Source organism: Phyllostomus discolor, chromosome X (assembly GCF_004126475.2).
Source record: "Phyllostomus discolor isolate MPI-MPIP mPhyDis1 chromosome X, mPhyDis1.pri.v3, whole genome shotgun sequence".
Lineage (NCBI taxonomy): Eukaryota > Metazoa > Chordata > Mammalia > Chiroptera > Phyllostomidae > Phyllostomus > Phyllostomus discolor.
The window spans coordinates 39,023,627-39,043,238 of NC_050198.1; the positions used below are offsets into that span (position 1 = coordinate 39,023,627).

The following is a 19,612-nucleotide window of genomic DNA, read 5'->3' on the forward strand; positions in this document are numbered from 1 at the left end:
GCAATTTCACTCTGGTACCCAAAACTGCTTCATCTCTGCCTGCTAAGTGCACACTCCCATGCAGGACCAGCTCACGGTTGCAGCAGAGGCTGGTTCAATTCATCTCTACCAGGAGCCTCTTGGGGCCAGCTCTTTTCCCTGGTGCTCAGTCCACTGGGCTCTTGTGGGGTCCTGTTGATCCTGACCCTGGGAGCCATAGCCCTGTCTTCCCCACTGCACCACCTCTGACCTGACAATCCTGGGGCCTCCAGGGGTCCTGACCTCACATGTCCCTCACATTGGAGCAGCAGGAGCAATGCTCAGTGGTGGGAGGATGCAGTTCAGCTGTAGGCAAGAGTCTGGGGCTGGTCCCAGAAAGGGCTGGGTGTCGTGCAGATCTGTCAGGTGTGTGACAGATGACTGTGGATGCTTAGCCTTTAGAAGGCTTCATGGGTTCTTCCCACACACCTTCTGCTTTCTCGTGCTCATCTGCCTTAAGGCAGCCTGTGTGGCACTAGGGAAGGCAAGGGCCACACCAGTTGGTGCTGGTCTCAAAATAACAGGCTCACCATTCATCAGCCTCCTGGGGAGAGACCTGCGAGGGAAGAGGAGTGGTATCAGGAGACTGGCCAAGGCCTTGTCTACCGGATCCAGGGCCAGGGGGCCCACCAATAGGAACCTCAGAACCCTCCATGTACCAAGGCTTGCCCTTGGTTGGGCATGAGCGAGACAGAGTGCAAGAAAGGCAGGGGTGAGACTGAACATAAAGAGGTACACTATAAATGATGACAGGCATCTGGGAACAGGGCAGGTCAACACAGACCCCCCACTGGGCCCAAAGCAAGGGGTGAGCCCCGCTAAGCATGAACTAGGGTGGAGGGTAGAGGCAAAACAAAAACTGCAGTGCACAGGCATGCCTTGTTTTCTTTTTTTAAGATTTTAGTTATTTATTTTTAGAGAAAGGGAAAGGGCGGGAGAAAGAGAGGGAGAGAAACATAGATGTGGAAGAGAAACATCAATCAGTTAGTTGCCTGTCGCAGGTCCCCAACTGGGGGCCCATTATTTTGAGACCAGCACGAACAGATCTGGCCAGCAACCCGGGCATGTGTTCCAACTGGGGATAGAACCAGCAACCTTTTGGTTTGCAGGACGATGTACAACCCACTGAGCCACATCCATCAGGGCTGGCATACCTTGTTTTATGTACAGCATAGATGTTCTGTCTTTCACAAATTGAAGGCAAGACACTCGACCAGCAAAAAGATTACAACTCATGCTCTGGGTTGTGGGTTAGGGCCCCAGTTGGGGGCATGCCAGAGGTACATTGATGCTTCTCTCCTCTTTCTCCTTCCCTTCCCTTCTCTGTAAAAATAAATTAAAAACATATTTTTAAAAAGATTAGAACTCACTTTATTGCAGTGTCCTGGGACAGAACCCGCAGAATCTCCAAGGTATGCCTGTAACCCTACCCACTGAGAGGTCAGTCTTATTCTCAAGCATTGCAAAGGGGATTTGTTTGGGGTTGGGAAGGTCAACCCACAGCAGGAAGTCGGCCTGCCGAGCAACCAGAGCCTGGAAGGAGTCAGCTACTGTGACATCAAAGACCAGCACACAGCGGTGGGAGCTGCAGCATAGGGCCATGCCCAGGCACTGGAACCTCTGCGTTCTGGCAGAATTCTGGAGCTGCACTGATGAGGCAGGGAGGCCCACTTACACTCCTGGGCTGCAATCCATCCTTGCAGAAGAAGGGGCGACCGACCCAGAAGTCCAAGCTCCCACAAGCCATACTGGGAGCCCAGGGCCCTCAGGCAATCCGGCCCCTAGATCACAGCTTCCACATAATTATGCCCACCCCAGGGCAAGTGAGGGACAGTTGGTCAGCCAGCCTTGCTCAGGGCACCTGATCAGGTCAGACAGTCACAGAGTCACACAAACCACATCTGGCCACTGGAAGACAGGCCTGGAGAACTTGGGGACTAGAAGACAGAGGTCCCAGGACACCCACTCTTACCTGCGCAATTGATGCCTGGCTTTTGAGCTGCATCACTTGAGCCAAGAAGTCAATGCCAACGGTTGCCCTGTACTGACCCTGACGACTGAAGCAGTTGATGAGGAGCTGATTCGTCCAGAGGAGTTGCTCACTCTGTGGGGTCACAGGTCAGAAGGGCCTCAGTTCGTGCACTTCCAGCCATCCCCTCTCTTGCTGCACCTGAGCCTCACACCTTTGCTGAGGCCAATGCCCGTGGTCTCTCCCCTTGGCCCAGCCACACTCCCACACTAGGGCCCCTCTCAGGATTTAGTTCATGGGTGGGGAGAGACGGCTGGACAGGGAGAGCTGGCCCACGTTCCCCAACACACCCACACTTCTAGCGCCCCCACCCCGCCTCGTCCCAGGCCTTCCTGCAAACTCACCCAGAATTTCCCACCAGAAAGATCTTGAGCTGACGGCCCCAGTGGCAGCGATGGCGGGGTTCAGCCACTAGAGGGTCGCAGCCAGCCCGAGTGTGGGGGCGGAGCCGGAATGGGGGCGGGGCATAGCGACTTGTCGAGCCCCGCCCCCATCGCGGCCCCACCCCCAGGCCCTGCGGAACCCCTAAGGAGGGGGTGGGTGGGGCGAAGCTGGGTCAGCTGAGTGACAGTCACGGGATTGTGACCATCTCTGTCTGGCGTCCTGGAGGAGAGGTAGGGATGAACGGGGGGGTGGGGGGGTCCTCTGAGTGTGGCGGCTCAGTGGTGGGGCCCATGGGGATTAAGCTTTTGTTTCGGTTTGGTGGGGTCAGTCTTGGGGCTGGTTCCAGGCCAGAGGGCAGCGCTGCACACGAGTTGGGGGAAAATCAAAGGCTGGATCCCCAGGCCTGAGGGCCTGGGGGAGACAGGTCAGGCAGCCCCGGTGCCCACTCAAGCCTAGGGTGACCTGGGGCACAGGGGAGCCCGTTCAGGAGGCTGGGATCCAGGAAGATGGGGAGGTCTGTGGGGGAGCTGCACCTCCAAGTCCCAAGTTCCCCAGGAAATGGAGAAGGAGCAGGAGACTCTGCAGACCTGGAAGGAGCGTGTGGGGCAGGAGCTTGACCGTGTGGTGGCTTTCTGGATGGAGCACTCCCACGACCAGGAGTATGGGTGCGCCTCGCCCTCCTTCCCGTGCCCTCAGCAGGGTCTTTGCCTCACCTGAGCCCCTGCCTCACTCTTAGCTGTCTCAGATCTGCTGGGCCCAGCAGGCTGTTGGGGGTGCAGGGCCCCTTCCCTTTGCTAACGCTGTGTCCTACAGGGGCTTCTTCACGTGCCTCGGCCGTGATGGGCATGTGTATGACGACCTCAAGTATGTCTGGCTACAGGGGAGGCAGGTAGGGATGTGCCCAGGCTTGCTTGCAGCTTTCCCAGGGGTGGAAGACAAAGCCAGCTTGGTCTGCCCTGCTTCGGTCCACAAGTGCACACACATGACAAAGTCTGTCACCTCGACACTATCCCTGCCCTGACAAGGGCACCTAGGACTCCCCCTCACCCCAGCCCTGAGGACCCTGCTGCCCCTTGCTTAAGCCACATTCCCTCTGCTCCTTCACAGGTGTGGATGTATTGTCACCTGTACCGCAAGTTTGAGCGCTTCCGCTGCCCTGAACTTCTCGATTCAGCTAAAGCAGGTGTCCTCTCCCTACCCCTACCTCCCCAAAGGCCACTCCAAGTTTACGCAATAGCTCATATCTGCCTACTTTCTAGAGGGGTCTAGAAACAGTGAAGAGCCTGGGGACGCTCACAGGTGGGAAGAAGAGGTGAGAGTGTCCTCACCTGAATTCTAGCATGTCAGTTTTCCAACCACCAGGTGGCGAATTTTTGCTGCGTTATGCCCGAGTGGCACCTCCTGGAAAGAAGTGTGCCTTTGTCCTGACACGGGATGGCCGCCCGGTCAAGGTGCAGCGAACCATCTTTAGCGAGTGTTTCTACACCATGGCCATGAACGAGCTGTGGCGAGTGACAGGGGAAGCACATTACCAGGTGCATTGAACAGAGGCTGCCCTGAGGATCTCTGTGCTCTCGCCCGTGCTGGGCAATAGCCACCTGATGCACTCCCGCTCTGTGTGCAAGCCTTTCCCCCAGGCCCTGTCTGCAGGCTGGGTCTGTTGTCAATGTCAGTCCTTCCCCTGGGCCCCCATGGCTCCAGGGCTGCTGGCAACACCCCTCCGTATTGCACTGTATTGACACAGTGTCTGAGGGTATCCCCACAGAAGTCTTCTTCACTTCTGAACTCCTTCCCCCTCCCCGCACCTTCACAGGGACCCTGGGTACAGAGGGGCCGATCCATGGCCAGCCCCCACCTGGGTGGGGGCCTCTCCCTCTTCCCTGGTGCCCCTTGTGCTCCCAACCTCATTGCTTGGGAGTGGCATGTACTCCCAGACTGGGAGCCCTGAGGCAGCCTCAGCCTGGGCTTCCCCTCACCTCACCCCCACTCAGCCTGGGCCTCCCCTCATCTCGCCCCCACCCAGAGGGAAGCGGTGGAGATGATGGATCAGATCGTATACTGGGTTCGGAAAGACCCATCGGGGCTGGGCCGGCCCTGGCTCCCAGGGACTCCGGCCTCAGAGTCCATGGCGGTGCCCATGATGCTGCTCAACCTGGTGGAACAGCTTGGGGAGGCGGATGATGAACTGGCGGGCAAGTACGCCGAGCTGGGGGACTGGTGCGCCCAGAGGATTCTGCAGCATGTCCAGGTGAGGCAGGAGGCTGGTGCCAGCTGCCAGACGGGACCTGGGTGCCGGGAAGCAGGGTACCCCCACTCCTCAGGGCAGCTCCTCCACCTGCACCCACACCAACCTGGACCCTGGTGGTCCCCTTTAAGATAAGGAGGCTCAGCCCAGGACCCTTGGGAAGGTGGAGAGCCCAGGGAACTGGGTGGAGCCAAGGGCAAGAGGAAGGGTGCCAGAGCCTCAGGCACATCAGAGAGCAGGATACCCAGCCAGACCCAAGTCCTTCCAGGCTTCTGTGGGCAGCTTAGCCCACCCAATCTCGGTGCCTTCAATGTCCCACCATTGTCACCTTGGTGGGCCCTGTCCAGGCCCTTGGCAGTGAGTTAGCCTCTCCTCAAATGCCCCTCTGAGCCAGGCCTGCCCAAGCTTGCAGCTTATGGAGGGAGGGAGGGAAGGAGGGTCTTTATGGTTGGATGGTGGGGGCTGAAGGCAGAATTACTTTCTCCTGCTCCTCTCCTGGCAGAGGGATGGGCAGGCTGTGCTAGAGAATGTCTCAGAGGATGGCAAGGAACTTTCTGGTTGCCTGGGAAGACACCAGAACCCAGGTGAGGGGCAAGGTGGGCTGGGTGCCACCCTGGAGGAGGGAAGCACTCAGCTTCAGTCTCTAGGCATCAGATGAGGGGGTACCTGGGAGCCGCCTTCTTCCCTTCACCCTCTCCCAGCCAAGGACCAGACAAGGAAGGGGTGACAGACCTCCCAAGCTGGGGCGTCAGCAGCAGGAGGGATAGTCCGGGACGGATTGGTGTTGGGGGAGCAAGCTTTCTATATGGGAGGGTCTGTCATGTGGGCCGGGGAGCTCTCAGCAGCTCCGGATGTTAGGGAGCTAGGAAGGGAAACACGGTGGTCATTGTGGGGGCTTGAGCCTCCCAGCCGAGGGGAGGATCCGCAGCCTGCCTTACCCTGAGCCTTCACTAGGCCACGCCCTAGAAGCTGGATGGTTCCTGCTCCGTCATGCCATCCGGAAAGGTGACCCTGAACTTCGAGTCCACATTATTGACAAGTTCCTGTTGTTGCCTTTCCGCTCTGGATGGGACCCTGACCACGGAGGCCTCTTCTATTTCCAGGATGTGGATGGCCTGTGCCCTACCCAGGTGGGAATGTGCTCAGGGCCACGTGATACTAACCTGTTCAAAGCTTTCTGTTTTGAGAGGTTCAGAGCTTGCTCTCATCACCCATTTCACAGAGAGGGAGCTGGGCTCAGAGGGGTAAACTTGCCCAGCATGACCCCAGTGGTAAGCTTTTGACTTCGGTACCAGCGGTCCTTGAGCTCGTGTGCACAGACAATGCCTATGCAGAGGCACTTGTTCCCTTCACCTTGAAAAGGCTCTCTGGGTGATTTTAAGGTGTTAGCAGGGGTAGCAGATTTGCTCCCTTATGCCTGGTCCTCTGATTGTGCCTTGGTCCTGCTGACATTGGCAGAGTGGCTGACTCTGCCACTGGCAGGAACTGAGTGTCCTGGGGGCTTTAGACAGACTCGCAAGACAGACAGGTTTTAATTCCAGGGCTAAAGGAAAGCCTGCCCATCCTTGCCCTTTGGTGTGTACTGGGTCCAGAAGCCACTCCTGTTCGAGGGGCCATTCAAACTCCCAGAGATGTCCATCCAGGACATCTCTGTGATTAAGCTCCAGGTGCTTGGGCCAGATGGAGTCTGAGCCAGGGCCTGAAAGATGAGGGTGACTTTGCTGTTGAGAGAGGTGGTGGAGGGTGGGACCCTGGGCTCTCAGATGCCTTCGTCTGCTCTGCTCTCAGCTGGAGTGGTCCATGAAGCTCTGGTGGCCGCACAGTGAAGCCATGATTGCCTTACTCATGGGCTACAGTGACAGTGGGGACCCTGCCTTATTGCACCTCTTCTACCAGGTGGCTGAGTACACCTTCTGCCAGGTAAGTGCTGCTTCCTGGTCCACAGCCCTCTATGGGCTCAGCAGGAGTGTGGAGGAGACACAGGCAGGCTTTCCTGAGCTGTGGGAGAAGGCTGGCCAGGGATGGTGAGGGTCATCCCACACCCCCTAGGTGCTCTCTGTTCAGTCCACAGAGCAGTCCCTGCTCCCTTGAAGCTTATATTTCAGTATGGGGTGGGGGGACAGACCATAAACAAGCGAGCAAACACAGATGGCAGTGAGAGCTGTGGAAAATAAAGCAAGGTCGGGGGGCTGTGGGAGGAAATAATAGTGGCAGGGATGCTCTGTACAGAGCTGTCACCTTGCCTGATTTAGGCATTACTGGGTCCTGGGGCTTCAGGAGGGGAGGCTACAGGGCATGGGGCAAAGGCAGGGAGACAGGAGACTATAGCTGTCCTCCTGGCCAGTGAAGATGGGGCCTGGCCTGGGGTGGGAATTGCAGTGTACAGATGTATCAAAGTCCAGTTAAGTGGGAGAGGTCTGGGCCAGGGTTGTTTGGGTGTTATAAGAGTATAGATGAGCCCCGGCTGCTGTGGCTCCATGGATTGAGTGCTGGCCTGGGAACCAAAGGGTCGCTGGTTCAATTCCCAGTCAAGAGCACATGCCTGGGTTGCAGGCCAGGTCCCCGGTTGGGGACGCACAAGAGGCAACCACACAGTGATGTTTCTCTCCCTCTCTTTTTCTCTCCCTTCCCCACTCTCTAAAAACAAATAAATAAAATATTTTGTAAAAACAAGAGTATACATGATACTGGAAGCCAGGAGACAAAGTAAGCTTCTGAAAGTACAGAAGGAGAAGAGGGAATAGGAAGCCCAACAAAGGAGACAAGAATCAGCTTCAAGGTAGGAAGGAAGCTGAGGCCTCCCGGAGGCCAAAGAGTGATGAGCTATACCAGCTACTGCTGAGGGGTACCTCAGGTGCTGAGCCTGGTGGCGAATAAATGAAGATTACTGTTTAACTTCTAAAGCCACACCGTAGTCCACTGGTAAACTCCAGAATGGGAGAAACTATAGCAGGAGGTCTTATTCTGCTATAAGAGTCCATGGGCTTCAAAACCTGAAAGAAAATTACATCTTTATTTGTACTAAGCTCTAACTGAAATCTAGCATTTATTCCCATTATGAATGGAGGCAGTGACCATAGTAGTATTAGCAGCACCCAAATTTCTCACCAATAATAATTCCAAATAGGACCTGGCTGGTGTGGCTGAGTGGATTGAGCATCAGCCGGCCAAACAAAAGGTTGCTGGTTCGATTTCCAGTCAGGGCACATGCCTGGGTTGTAGGCCAGGCCCTCAGTTGCAGTCTTGCAAGAGGCAACCGGTCGATGTTTCGCTGCCCCTTTTTCTTCCTCCCTTTCCCTCTTTCTAAAAATAAATAAAATAAAATACTTATCCCTGGCTGGTGTGGCTCAGTGGATTGTGTGCCGGCCTGCAAACCAAAGGGTCGCCAATTCGATTCCCAGCCAGGGCACATGCCTGGGTTGTAGCCCGGGTCCCCAGTAGGGGGCATGCTAGAGGCAACCACACATTGATGTTTCTCTCCCTCTCTCCCTCCCTTCCCCTCTCTAAAGGTAAATGGATAAAATCTTTAAAAAAAATTTTAAAACAAGAAATCTCAAATATGTTCATGTTACATTGTACTTAGAGAGGCATCTCCAAGTATTGCACAAGCTCATCACTACTTCCAAACCCAGGAGTCATGAGACCCAATGCTGTATCTTAATATTGAATGCATTAATAAAGAACGTGTGTTAGAGGCCACCAGTTTTAACTGCCTCAAGTTAAATTTAAGGAATGCATTTTAAAGAGATAGAGATTGCATTTGAACAATTACAAAAGTTATCACCAACAGGTCAATCATTATACACTAGCCAACACAAACTACAAAACGCAAAAATTTAGACACCCACAGAAAAACTGGACAGGAAAACAGTTAAATTCTTTGTTATCTATCTTTCCATGTCAGATCAAATAGTTAAAAAATGAGTGAGGACACTATGTCTCTAGAAAGATAGAATGAATAGATACAGAACTAGTTTTACCCCCTACAAAGAAGACAGCAACTCATGGGCCCTAAGTTAAAGAGATCCTTTTTTTTATTGATTGAGTTTTAGAGAGAGACAGAGAGAGGGAGGGAGAGGGAGGAAGGGAGAGAGAAACATTGCATTGTTATTCCACTTATTTACGTATTCATCTGTTGATTCTTTTATGTGCCCTGCCTGGGGATTGAACCCAAAACCTTGTTTGTAACAAAACAATGCTGTAACCAACTGAGCTAGCAGAACCTGAAAAGACAGTTTGAGCCTTAGCCTAAGTGGCTCAGTTGGTTGGAGCATTGTCCTATAACCAAAAGGTTAACAATTTGATTCCCAGTCAGGGCATACACCTAGGTTGCATGTCTGTGGCATGTATGGAAGGCAACCGATTGATGCTTCTCTCTCTCTCTCCAAAGATTTTATTTATTTTTAGAGAGAGAGGAAGGGAAGGAGAAAGAGAGGGAGAGAAACATCAATGTGTGGTTGCCTTTCACATGCCCCCTACTGGGGACCTGGCCTGCAACCCAGGCATGTGCCCTGACTGGGAGTCGAACCAGCAACCCTTTGGTTTACAGGCCTGCACTCCATCCACTGAACTAGAGCAGGGCCGATGCTTCTCTTTTGCATTGATGTTTCTCTCTCTCTTCCTCCATCTTTAAAAAAAATCAATGAAATAGGGTATTAATATTTAATAATAATTAAGATACTTTAAAAAGGTTGTATTTATTTATTTTTAGAGAGAGAGGAAGGGAGGGAGAAAGAAAGAAGCATCAATGTGTGGCTGCCTCCCATGTACCCCCCACTGGGGACTTGGCCCACAACCCAGGTATGTGCCCTAACTGGGAATTGAACTAGCAACCCTTTGGTTTGCAGGCTGGCACTCAATCCACTGAGACACACCAGCCAGGGCAGATACTTTGATAGTGGACTTCAATGTCATTGATTTCCTCTATGACCTTTCTCAGAAGGGGCTCGATTCCATTGAAGTCTCTATCCAGGAAGGAAAAAGGACTGAGGCTAGGGCTCTGAGGTCCATCCTGGGGCGTGTGAAAGGAATTGACAAGCCTCTCTGGACAGGTGGCCAATGGGATTCAAGCAGGAGAGAAGGGAGGAATGCGGAAGGGTCAACAGAGTTGCTGGGCAGAGGCAGACTTCAGGTGGCTCTGAGGGAGGGGGAGGTGCATCTGGGACCTGTGTGGAGCAACGCAGGAATCAGATCTCGGTGACAGACATTCACAGTGTCAGCTACTGGAAGACAAGCCTGGGCATTAGGGAGCAGGGACTCCAAGGGACTAACTTGTTATAAAGTTACCTGACATACCAGCACCTCCATCAGGGTTCTCTTTTTTCTTTCTTTAAATCGACTTCATTGAAATACAAGTTATAGACACTACAATGTGTCCATTTGGAGTGCCCAGTTCACTAAGACTTGGCAATGTATACATCTGTGTAATCACAAGCACAATCAAGATATATAACGTTTCTATAATCCCTAAGCAGGGTTCTTTTCAGTCCGTCTTGCAGTATTTAATCTATCAGGCTGTGCTCCTTTCCCTCAGTGGGTTATCTAGCTATAGACTCTCAAACCCCTGCAGAAAAGAGAGGGGGGAAAGCCCCTCGCTTTTATCCTCGTCCGGGATGCGGTGTGGTGTGTTGTTCTAAGAGCACCGATTCTGGAGCCAGGTTACCTGGGGTCAACCTGAGCTCTGACCCGGGTCACAGTGCAGTGGGGACAGTGAGACACCCTTCCCTAGGCCTGTCGCAAATGGGCGGCTCCTGCAGATGCTAGCTGTCAATGTCTCATTGTTATTCCAGTTTCGAGATCCAGAGTACGGGGAATGGTTTGGCTACCTAAACCGAGAGGGGACTGTTGCCCTCACCATCAAGGGGGGTCCTTTCAAAGGTGAGTGGGGGACGGGAGGCTCCACGGGCTACGGGAACTTGGCGGACCCCGGTCCTCCCAACCCGCCATCTGTCCTCTCCCCGCAGGCTGCTTCCACGTGCCGCGGTGCCTAGCCATGTGCGAGGAGATGCTGGACGCTCTGCTGAGCCGCCTCGCCCAGGTCCCTGATCGCGGCGCCGCGTCCCCGTCCGCCGATCCCGCCTGCTGAAGCGCTGAATAAAGCTGAGGATGCTACACTGCCCGCGTGCGCGTATCTGTGGGGTCGCCGGGGTTGGGTGTAGCCGCCGTCCTTGCAGGACGGCACCTGTTCGCCCAGATGGTAGCCCGCCCGCCGACAGTCCTGACTGCTCGGTGCATTAGCCTTCCCCGAGCACCGCCCCGCCCGCCGACGGTACCGCCCCAGCCCTCGGGGATCTGGCTCATTGGCCGTGCGGCCGAGAGGGCGGGTGCGGCGGCGAGCACTTCCGGCCGGTGGCCAGTCTCGGAGCGCACCTCCCCTTCCGCCCCCGCCCCCGCAAGCCCGCGCCCGGCCCCGGCCCCGGCCCCGTGTCACTTTGGATCGCGGCGGCAGCTGACTGCGCGTTCACGAGCCGCTGGGAGCCGCGATCCCCGCCGCCGTTATGAACATCCGCAATGCGAGGGTGAGGGGCCAGGGCGGAAGGCTGTCCGCGCCGCGTGGGTGCAGGTCGGGTGGCCGCGTGCGCATGCTCCCGAGGGGCCTGCCGCGTCCCGGGCCGGCCGTCCTGCGCGGGGAGGTGAAGGCCAAGGTGTCCGTGGGGTGGACCTACCCGAAGAGGGGGCCGGACCTACCCGAAGAGGGGGCCGGGGCTGCGGACCCCGTCTTTGCGGGATGTCGGGGTTCAGTTGCGTGGTGTCCGGGAGCCCCCCGTGGCACCCACGTTCATACCACGGACAGACGATTTTTGCACGGCGCCTGTGGGCCAGGCCTGTGTAAAGACAGCCACTGGCCGGCTAAGTCCTGCGGGGGGTGGGGGTGGTCGGTGACTAGACAGACAGCAGGAAGGCTTCTGACAGGACCGAGGCCTGCTTAGTCACCGCAGTTCCAGGCCTGACTGCATTCCACTGCCCTCCTCCCCGCAGCCAGAGGACCTGATGAACATGCAGCACTGCAACCTCCTGTGCCTGCCAGAGAACTACCAGATGAAATACTATTTCTACCATGGCCTCTCCTGGCCCCAGGTGGGCAGCTGGGGGATTTGGGGACTGCAGACATCAGGCATCAGTTTGGGAGGAGTGGGTGTTTTCACCCAGAGTGGGTAGCTTAGAACTGGACCAAGGGAGGGAGGGACAGGATTCACACCTCTGTCTGTTCTCTCCCTGGGAAAGAAAGGGGCGCAGTGTGCTGCGGGGAAACCAAGCCACTGGGCCTGGAGGTCAGGAGCTGTCACTGTACTCACCACTTGATGGACTTCTGTCTGTCATGTAGAGGGCGGGCTGTGGGCCGAGGTGTCCCCTAAGGGCTCCTCACCTGGGACAGGAAGTTGTTTTCTGACTTCTTTTTCCTCCCTGTCACCCAGCTCTCTTACATCGCTGAGGATGAGAATGGGAAGATTGTGGGGTATGTCCTGGCCAAAATGTGAGTCACCAACAAGGGAGAGAAGCTGGGTGTGGGAGCTGGGTGGGGAGGGGGCGGCGTAGGAACACTGCACGTGTTTGGTGGATGCTGCCTGGGTTGGGTTTTTTCTTTTTCTTTTTTTTTTTTTTTCATTAATTTACAGACTGTTTTTTAGTTTAGTTTTAAGCTCACTGCAAAATTGAATGGGAAGTACAGAGTTCTTATATACCCTTTCCCCCCTAGTTTCCTTTATTGTTAAGGCCTTGTGGTATATTTGTTACACTGGATGCAACAGTATTGCTGCATTGTTAAAGTCTATAGTCCCCATTAAGTTTTATTCTTGGTGGTGTACTTTCTGTGGATTTACACAAATATCTAATGACATGTATCCACTATTAGAATGCCATGCAGAGTAGTTTCACTGTCCTAAAATAAAAATCCTCTCTGTGTGCTTGCCTCTTTTTCCCACCCTCTTCCTCCTGGCAACTACTGATCTTTGTACTGTCTCATAGTTTTACCTTTTCCAGAATGTCATTCACTTGCAACCAGAAACTATACAGCCTTTTCAGATTGGCTTCTTTCACTTAGTAATGTGAATTTGTTACTCCATGTCTCTTCATGGCTTGCGAGCTCATTTCTTTTTATCACTGGACAATATTCCATTGTACTCCGTTGACACTACATGTGGCTGCTGTGAAGGGTGTTGGGTGTCCCAGCTGTCCCCCCATCCCAGGTCTGGGGGAACTTTGGGGCCAGCCAGAGGAGTTCGTGCTCCTGCCATGTACATATGCGGGGTGGGGGTGCAGGGTAGTAGCTGCATCCTTTCCTTTCTTCTTGCTCTAGGGAAGAGGACCCAGATGATGTGCCCCATGGACATATCACCTCACTGGTGCGTAGGGCCCATGCAGGCTCTGATGGGGGTGGAAGTAGGGGTTAGTTGGGGCAGCCCTTGAGGACGCACCCTTCTTTCACCAGGCTGTGAAGCGTTCCCACCGACGCCTTGGCCTGGCTCAGAAGCTGATGGACCAGGCCTCCCGAGCCATGATTGAGAACTTCAATGCCAAATATGTTTCCCTGCATGTCAGGAAGAGGTGGAAGCCAGGGCCTAGGGAAGGGAGGAGTAGGGAGGAGATACCGTCTTGATGTGGATCCTGGGGTGCCCTGGCTTTTGGAGAAGATCTGGAAGTGGGATTAGTGGGGAGGGGGGGCGCTAGGAAGAGGGATAGGACCTGGACGTGCTATCCCTGCCTGACCGAGCCTGTGCAGCTCAGTAGTGCCTTGTTCCCCTGCAGTAACCGGGCCGCCCTGCACCTCTATTCCAACACCCTCAACTTTCAGTAAGTAGATCTAGATTTTTCTAATGTAGTGGGGGTGGTCTCAGGTCTGGCTCATCCATGTGGCTGGGATGGGCTGAGCTGACTTCCAGGCAGTGGGCTGGGGGAGGCTGACACGGGGAGCAGGTCCTGGACTCCACACACGTTGTCAGGGTGCCTCCTCCACTCTCAGTGGTGACGGCACTTACCTGCTGCCATCTGCTCAAGGCATGAGATGCAGAAGGATGTGTGATATGTCTTGCTCAGTGGAGGAGCGATTGCTTGATGCCGGCCGTGCAAAGGTGAAGAGCACACAGGCTTTCCAGTGAGGGTTCAGGAGAGATGAGGGCTCAGGACATGAGCACAGGCTGAGGAACAAGACTCAGAGTGGTCAGGCACCTGGAAGCATCTAAGTGGGGCCAGAAGAAAGGAGAACATGGTGCTACAGAAGCCTCTGCACGAGGAGTGGAGGGAGCTAGAGCCCCGGGCATCCTGGTGGATGAGGGTGGGTCCACTCAGGGACAGCAGGGTCTCTGTGTGCCTGGTACAGGACAGAAAGAGCCTGGCAGGGAATTGACGCACCCAATACATGATGGCAAAAGCTACTCGAGTAGGAGGCCGGGATGGCCTGTCCCTGGAGGGCCCACTGAGATGGTACTCAGTCTGCGTTTAGTGGGGGATGAGAAGGGACTGTTGTGAAGGGTATTTGAGGAGGGATCTTTGACCCAGGTGCTGATACCTTCAGTGGTCAGCAATTCCAGGGGCTTAGGTATGGCACAGCCTTTCTAGGCCATCAAGTCCAACTACTATTCCAGTGGCAGGTACCCAAGTCTGCACACACACCTCCTGAGCTGCTAGGGCTGGGGGCCACACTGCCTGGCAATGACTATCAGGAGCAGAGGGTGCAGCACCCCTCCTCCCCTGTCCCAGCTGCTAGGCATAGGAACTGACCATGCAGTCTCAGTAAGTGACAGGGAGCAGGTCAGGGAGGGAAGAGGATGGCTAAACTCCAGGCCTCAACTCACAAGAAACCACAGAAAGATCTTGGTAGTCAGATTAGGGATGCTGGACCATGGCAGGACCTGGCAGAGGGGAGAGAGGGATAAAGGCGCTGGGTATTACTCTCTGCTGGAGAGAGCAGAGGGAAGGCTATGTTGGAAATGGGGCTTGTCTACAAAAGGGTCCTTCAGGGGGAAACGACACCCTGCCCCACTACATGATGCCAGAAGGCTGAGGAAAATTGGACCACTGATTTGGGTCATCCTTCTATCCACCCCCTGCCCACAGGATCAGTGAAGTGGAGCCTAAGTACTATGCAGATGGGGAAGATGCGTATGCAATGAAGCGGGATCTCACCCAGATGGCCGATGAGGTAAGAGTGGGGCCAGGGCCACAGTCCCCACAGATAAAGAAAAGCAAGGCAAGTAGGGGAGGCCCTGCTGAAAGGAAGGTGAAGCTCCCAGGGGCCCTAAAACAGCAGGAGGGCTGCAATGGCTGGAGGTGAGATGGACCAGGTGCCAGCTGTTGTGGCCACATTGCTGGGAGTCCTGACCCTTGTCACCTCCGTTTCCTCAGCTGTCAGGGAGGAAGCTGGGCCTTGTCAGGGCTTTGAAGGAGGCTACATCGGCCCAAGATTCCATTTTCAGGAAGAAGCTTGTGCCGCCCTGAGGCGTGATGTGAGAGGCAAGGGAGGAGGCCCCTGGATGCGCTGAGAGTGAGGGCTCCAGGATAGCAGTGGGGGCCTGGGGACAGCCATGGCCTGCCTCAAGGCTCAGGGGTAAGACAAAACAGGGCTGAGGAGAAAGTCAAGGTCCTACAGCAGCCTGTGTGAGGGAGGCATGAGCAAACTCCCTTTACAGGAGAAAAAATGGGCCCAGAGAGGGCAGAGCCAGAATTCAACCCAATGCGGTCCTTTGTTTCCTGCCCTGGCCCTGCTGCCTCTCACTGTGCCCCCTGCCCCCAGCAAGTGACAGGCACAGAGTCCCCTGGGCTGCTTGAGAGGGCCTACGTGGTCTGGAGACTTAGTCCTATCTCCTTCCTCCTGCTTCTCCCTGGGCTCCCAATGGCAGCTGAGGCGGCACCTGGAATTGAAGGAGAAGAGCAGGCACACAGTGCTGGGCGCCATCGAGAACAAGGTGGAAGGCAAGGGCAACTCGCTTCCAGGCTCAGGAGAGCCCTGTCGTGAGGAGAAGGGCCTGGCTGCAGAGGACAGCGGTGGTGACAGCAAGGACCTCAGCGAGGTCAGTGAGACCACAGAGAGCACCGACGTCAAGGACAGCTCAGAGGCCTCCGACTCGGCCTCCTAGAGCCTGCAAGCACTCATCTCCCTACTCTGGCCTGCCCATCCCATCCTCACCCGAGGTTTCACAATAAACTTCACCCAGTGGCCTTGGGGGATTTGTGTGTGCGAGTGGGCACATTTGGGGGGTGTGTGCCTCAGGCCCTTCTGTGTCCCTGTGGAGGTGGACCTCACAGCCTTTTGGCACAGCGTGTCCTGGAAAGCCCAAGTAGAAGGGAAGAGCTTTGTCGGGGCTTTGGAGGTGGAGCTCCCAAGTCTGTTGGCTTTCAGCATCTTTGGGCCCTAGGGAGGAACACCCTGGAGTTCTGGATGCCACACCCACCTAGGGGGGCAGATGCTCTGCCTTCTGAGCCCTGCCCAGTCACTGCCTTGCTGGCCTCTAGACGCCTAAGTCCAACTGCTCACTGGGCTTATCTACTGATGTCCTATCTGGGTTATGGCCCAACCAGCTACCATTTGCGGAAGTCCTGGCAACTGCCCTTGATTCATCTCTCCCCTGCCATCCAAAAGGTCCATGAGTCCTGTGTGTTTGACCACCATAGTACTCCTTGAATCTACTCCCTAATCTAAGCCTTAATTTGAAAATAATTAATAGACTTTTAGTAGTTTTAGGTTTACAAAATGGACTGATAGTACAGAGTTCCCATGTACCCCCTCTACCCCCCGCAGTTTCCCCTATTAACATTTTGAGCATTGTGTTGCATTTGTTACAATTGAGCCAATATTGATATATTATTAACTACAGTCCAGGGTTTACATTTCCCTCTTTGTGTTGGTACATCCTATGGATTTTAAAAAAGATTTCATCTATTTATTTATTTATTTTTAGAGAGAGGGAGAGAAATATCAATTGGTTGCCTCTCGAACACCCCCCCCCCAACTCAGGACCCCCACCCACAACCCAGGCATGTGCCCTGACTGGGAATCGAACCAGTGGCTGTTCAGTTCACAGGCCGGTACTCAATCCACTGAGCCACACCAGCCAGGGCTGTACATTCTATGGATTTTGACAAATGGATAATGTTATTTCATGCAGAATATAAAGACCTCTGTTTTGCATGGCTTCGCTATAACCCCCAAATTTGTTCCTGTGCCTCTTCCTTTGGCTGCAGCACCATCACTTGCTGCTCCTAGACCCTGAGCAGGCTGTCCGGGCTGCCCACCTCCCAGCGAAGCTCAGCACTCCTGAGCTGTCACTGTCCCTTAAGTCCCTGCTACTGCAGATGGCACACTACTTCCCCCGCCAGGCTGAATGTTTCGCCGCCAGGCTTGAAGCTCAATTCTCTTTGGCTGGCGCTTGGCACGTGATCAACAAGCAGCCGGGGAAGCTGTAACTACGGGGTGGGGATGGTGAGGATTGAAAGTTGAGTCTGCGCATGCCTGCCTGCTCCCTGTCTCGGGCGAATGCTGTATTCTGATCGGCTCAAATCGCGGTCCTCCCTGCAGGGGTGGCAAACAGATACTTGTCCCGCCTTCTGCGCCGGGCGTCAGAGCTTTCCGCTTCGCGAGCTGCGGCGGCCTCGTTCCCAGGCTCTGATTGGTCCAGCGGCAACGGCGAGGCGTCCCTGCGTTACTCAGCGGCGCCCCAGCGCTGGAGGGAGGGAGCCGTGACGGCTTGCGCGGTTCCTTTGTGGATCCCGCCTTCCTCCCTCTGCCCAGCCCACAAGAACCCGGCCCGCCCTTTGCCCTTGGTGCCCTGCGTCCTTGGCGGGCGCTGACGCTTAGCCGCCCCCAGGCAGTTCGGTTTCCTGGGCGGAGGTGGGAACTGCTAGGGGAAGGAGGGGAAGCCGCAGGCCCGACTGGCCTTTGGGGCCCAGCACTTCCCTCGCCTCTGGGAGGGGCCGCTTTCGTTCCAAAAAACCAAGTTGTGGCTGGAAGGCTGATAGAAGGAAAGAAGGCTTTGCCCTTCTGGGGTAGGCTTCAGGGACCTTCTCCCCGGCCCCCCATGAACCTATATGCTGAGGTGCATAACATTATACCTCATTGTTAAGCTTCTGGAAAGCCGATTTGTAGGAAAATAGGAGGGGGCCTCACTGCCCAATTCATGCTTTCATCTATTGTTGCTGTAATGTGGGCTGCTTGTAACGGCTTCCCTTTTCATTGATCTCTCTCCTCTGGTTTGTCATCCAGGCTGCAGACCTGACCCCGTCAGCACTGTGGTCACCCCTGAGGACCAGTGTACACTTCACTCTTCACTCGTGGACAGGTTTAGCAAAGTCCTTTGGATCTGGTCTTTGCCTAATGCATGATAATGGGATTTTGGATTCTTTGGGAACAATGGAGCCAAGGATAGAGCAAGCCTTAAGTGCCAAACGAGTGCCCTGAAAGCCAGGCTAGTTACTTGAGGTTTTAAAGCAGTGGCTGAATGGGGCATCACGTCTGCATTCTGGAGTCAGAAAAGCACTGAGGAGAGCATTTGAAAGTAGGGGCTGGGGTGAGTTCAGCAGTTTCCAGTGGTCTTGAGCCCTGTGCCAAGCTCTGTTGAATGGGTAAGGGACTTTTGGGGACCATTCAGGGCTTGGATGGGAAAAACGGGGCCAAACTGTGTTGGGGTTAGCTGATGAGGGGTGTGGATTCCTGACCAGGAGCAGTTTCCAGGGTGGGTGCATCTTTTCATGCTTTGGGAAGAGGCAAGAGGCTCACTCGCCTGCCTTGCTGGAGGATTTGAACAGTTGGTACAGCTCAAACCAGCTACTGGCAGTCTAGGTCCTGGACCTACTGGGGACTGGCCAGCTCCCAGGTCTTCCAACCCCAGACTCTGTGGACACATAGCATCTTAGAGAAGGCCCTTGGTTCTGGGGGGTGGGGAGGTCTGCAGCAAGCTTAGGAGTTATGTTTTCACCTTCTGGGTAAGAGAATTGCTTGTAGTTGAAAGGCAGGAAGTACCTGCATAGCCTGCCCTCCCTCCCAAAGAGCTGCAGGTCTAGGTCACGTGTGCTCACATGTACACAGAGCCTGACTTTGACATCCATGCACACAAAGGCTTGGACCCTTTGCACTAGTACATACAGGCTTGCATCCCCAAGCACAAGCCTAAGTGCGTCATCACTCCTCCCACGATCTAGACCCCAGGGATTTTCCTCCCAGCCAAGGGAAGACAGTTAAATAGTCTGGCTTGTCACCTGCCACCTGCATCCTGACTTCCCAATTTGCCAGAGAAAAGCTGTTGCCCTGTGGCTGTGAGTTGGTAGAGAGGGAAACTACAGTACCCCTGGCTAAGGGAGGCCTCAGACTTGCCTCCAGGCTTGCTAAGACCTTACTCTGAGGGGGTAGTTGGAAAGCTGTGTCCCCACCCCCAGGCCTAGGACAAGACAGGTGCAAGCTGCAGGGGAAAGGAGACAGAAGAGTCTCTTCCGGCAGCAGGAAGTGGTAACCACCTATGGGGAAACAAGGCTTGTTCCTCCCTATGGGGTGGAGAAGGGGAACCTTAGCTGGACACTGATCTCCCCCTCATGTGGGGGTCTGAAAAGAACAGCTGCTGAGGTCCTGTTCTCTGGTGCTGACTTTCTTTCCCACCCCACACTGGGAATCTCTCAGGGCTGTGACTTGAGAACGCTGGGCCGCATCCGATGTCCTGGGGATCTGGGGGAAGCTGGTGACTGAGGGGAGTCCAGGGCCTGGAGCAGCTATGATGTCCCCACCCACTGGCATTGAAGGCCAATGGCCATGCTGTGAAGGGTGTTGTCTGGCAGTGGTGGCCAGATAGCCTTCTGGGGGGGAGGTGGGAACCGCAGCCAGAGGCTGCCAGCTTGCTGAACACCTTGGGGCTCTCACACTGGCCCAGGCTGCTTAGCAGGAGAGCTTTGGGCACAAGGCAGTTCAAGTATGGCCCAGCACCCAGTGGGAGGGAAGGCAAGGACCCAAGTTGGTG

General features: G+C 55.0%; 2 protein-coding genes across 3 annotated transcripts; both read left to right on the forward strand.

Annotated features, from left to right (window-relative positions):
- Positions 1–2,572: 2,572 nt before the first annotated feature.
- Positions 2,573–10,794, forward strand: LOC114505727 (renin binding protein). Its single transcript, XM_028523475.2, has 11 exons — positions 2,573–2,661; positions 2,987–3,096; positions 3,245–3,320; positions 3,539–3,614; positions 3,794–3,966; positions 4,455–4,679; positions 5,179–5,260; positions 5,631–5,806; positions 6,465–6,596; positions 10,466–10,553; positions 10,640–10,794. The coding sequence occupies exons 2-11, from the start codon at positions 2,990–2,992 to the stop codon at positions 10,759–10,761; spliced, it is 1,257 nt and encodes a 418-aa protein (XP_028379276.1). The 5' UTR covers positions 2,573–2,661; positions 2,987–2,989; the 3' UTR covers positions 10,762–10,794.
- A 241-nt stretch (positions 10,795–11,035) lies between these two features.
- NAA10 (N-alpha-acetyltransferase 10, NatA catalytic subunit) lies at positions 11,036–15,836 on the forward strand. Of its 2 annotated transcripts, XM_028522648.2 has the most exons (8): positions 11,036–11,194; positions 11,655–11,753; positions 12,092–12,150; positions 12,973–13,018; positions 13,105–13,220; positions 13,422–13,466; positions 14,730–14,814; positions 15,512–15,836. In XM_028522648.2, exons 1-8 carry the CDS (start codon positions 11,174–11,176, stop codon positions 15,746–15,748), a joined length of 708 nt encoding a protein of 235 aa, XP_028378449.1. In that variant the 5' UTR covers positions 11,036–11,173; the 3' UTR covers positions 15,749–15,836. The 2 variants fall into 2 exon arrangements, with proteins under 2 accessions (XP_028378449.1, XP_028378451.1); XM_028522650.2 differs by lacking the exon at positions 13,422–13,466.
- Positions 15,837–19,612: the final 3,776 nt, after the last annotated feature.

What these genes read in the sequence shown, in the direction of transcription:
- LOC114505727 (XM_028523475.2), top strand. Translation starts at nt 2,990, where the DNA reads ATGGAGAAGGAGCAGGAGACTCTGCAGACCTGGAAGGAGCGTGTGGGG. An exon ending in TCTGGCTACAGGGGAGGCAG is followed by an intron (nt 3,321 to 3,538) that starts GTAGGGATGTGC and finishes GCTCCTTCACAG; the next exon opens with GTGTGGATGTATTGTCACCT. An exon ending in GGATTCTGCAGCATGTCCAG is followed by an intron (nt 4,680 to 5,178) that starts GTGAGGCAGGAG and finishes CTCTCCTGGCAG; the next exon opens with AGGGATGGGCAGGCTGTGCT.
- NAA10 (XM_028522648.2), top strand. Translation starts at nt 11,174, where the DNA reads ATGAACATCCGCAATGCGAGG. An exon ending in TGAACATCCGCAATGCGAGG is followed by an intron (nt 11,195 to 11,654) that starts GTGAGGGGCCAG and finishes TCCTCCCCGCAG; the next exon opens with CCAGAGGACCTGATGAACAT. An exon ending in ATGGCCTCTCCTGGCCCCAG is followed by an intron (nt 11,754 to 12,091) that starts GTGGGCAGCTGG and finishes CCTGTCACCCAG; the next exon opens with CTCTCTTACATCGCTGAGGA.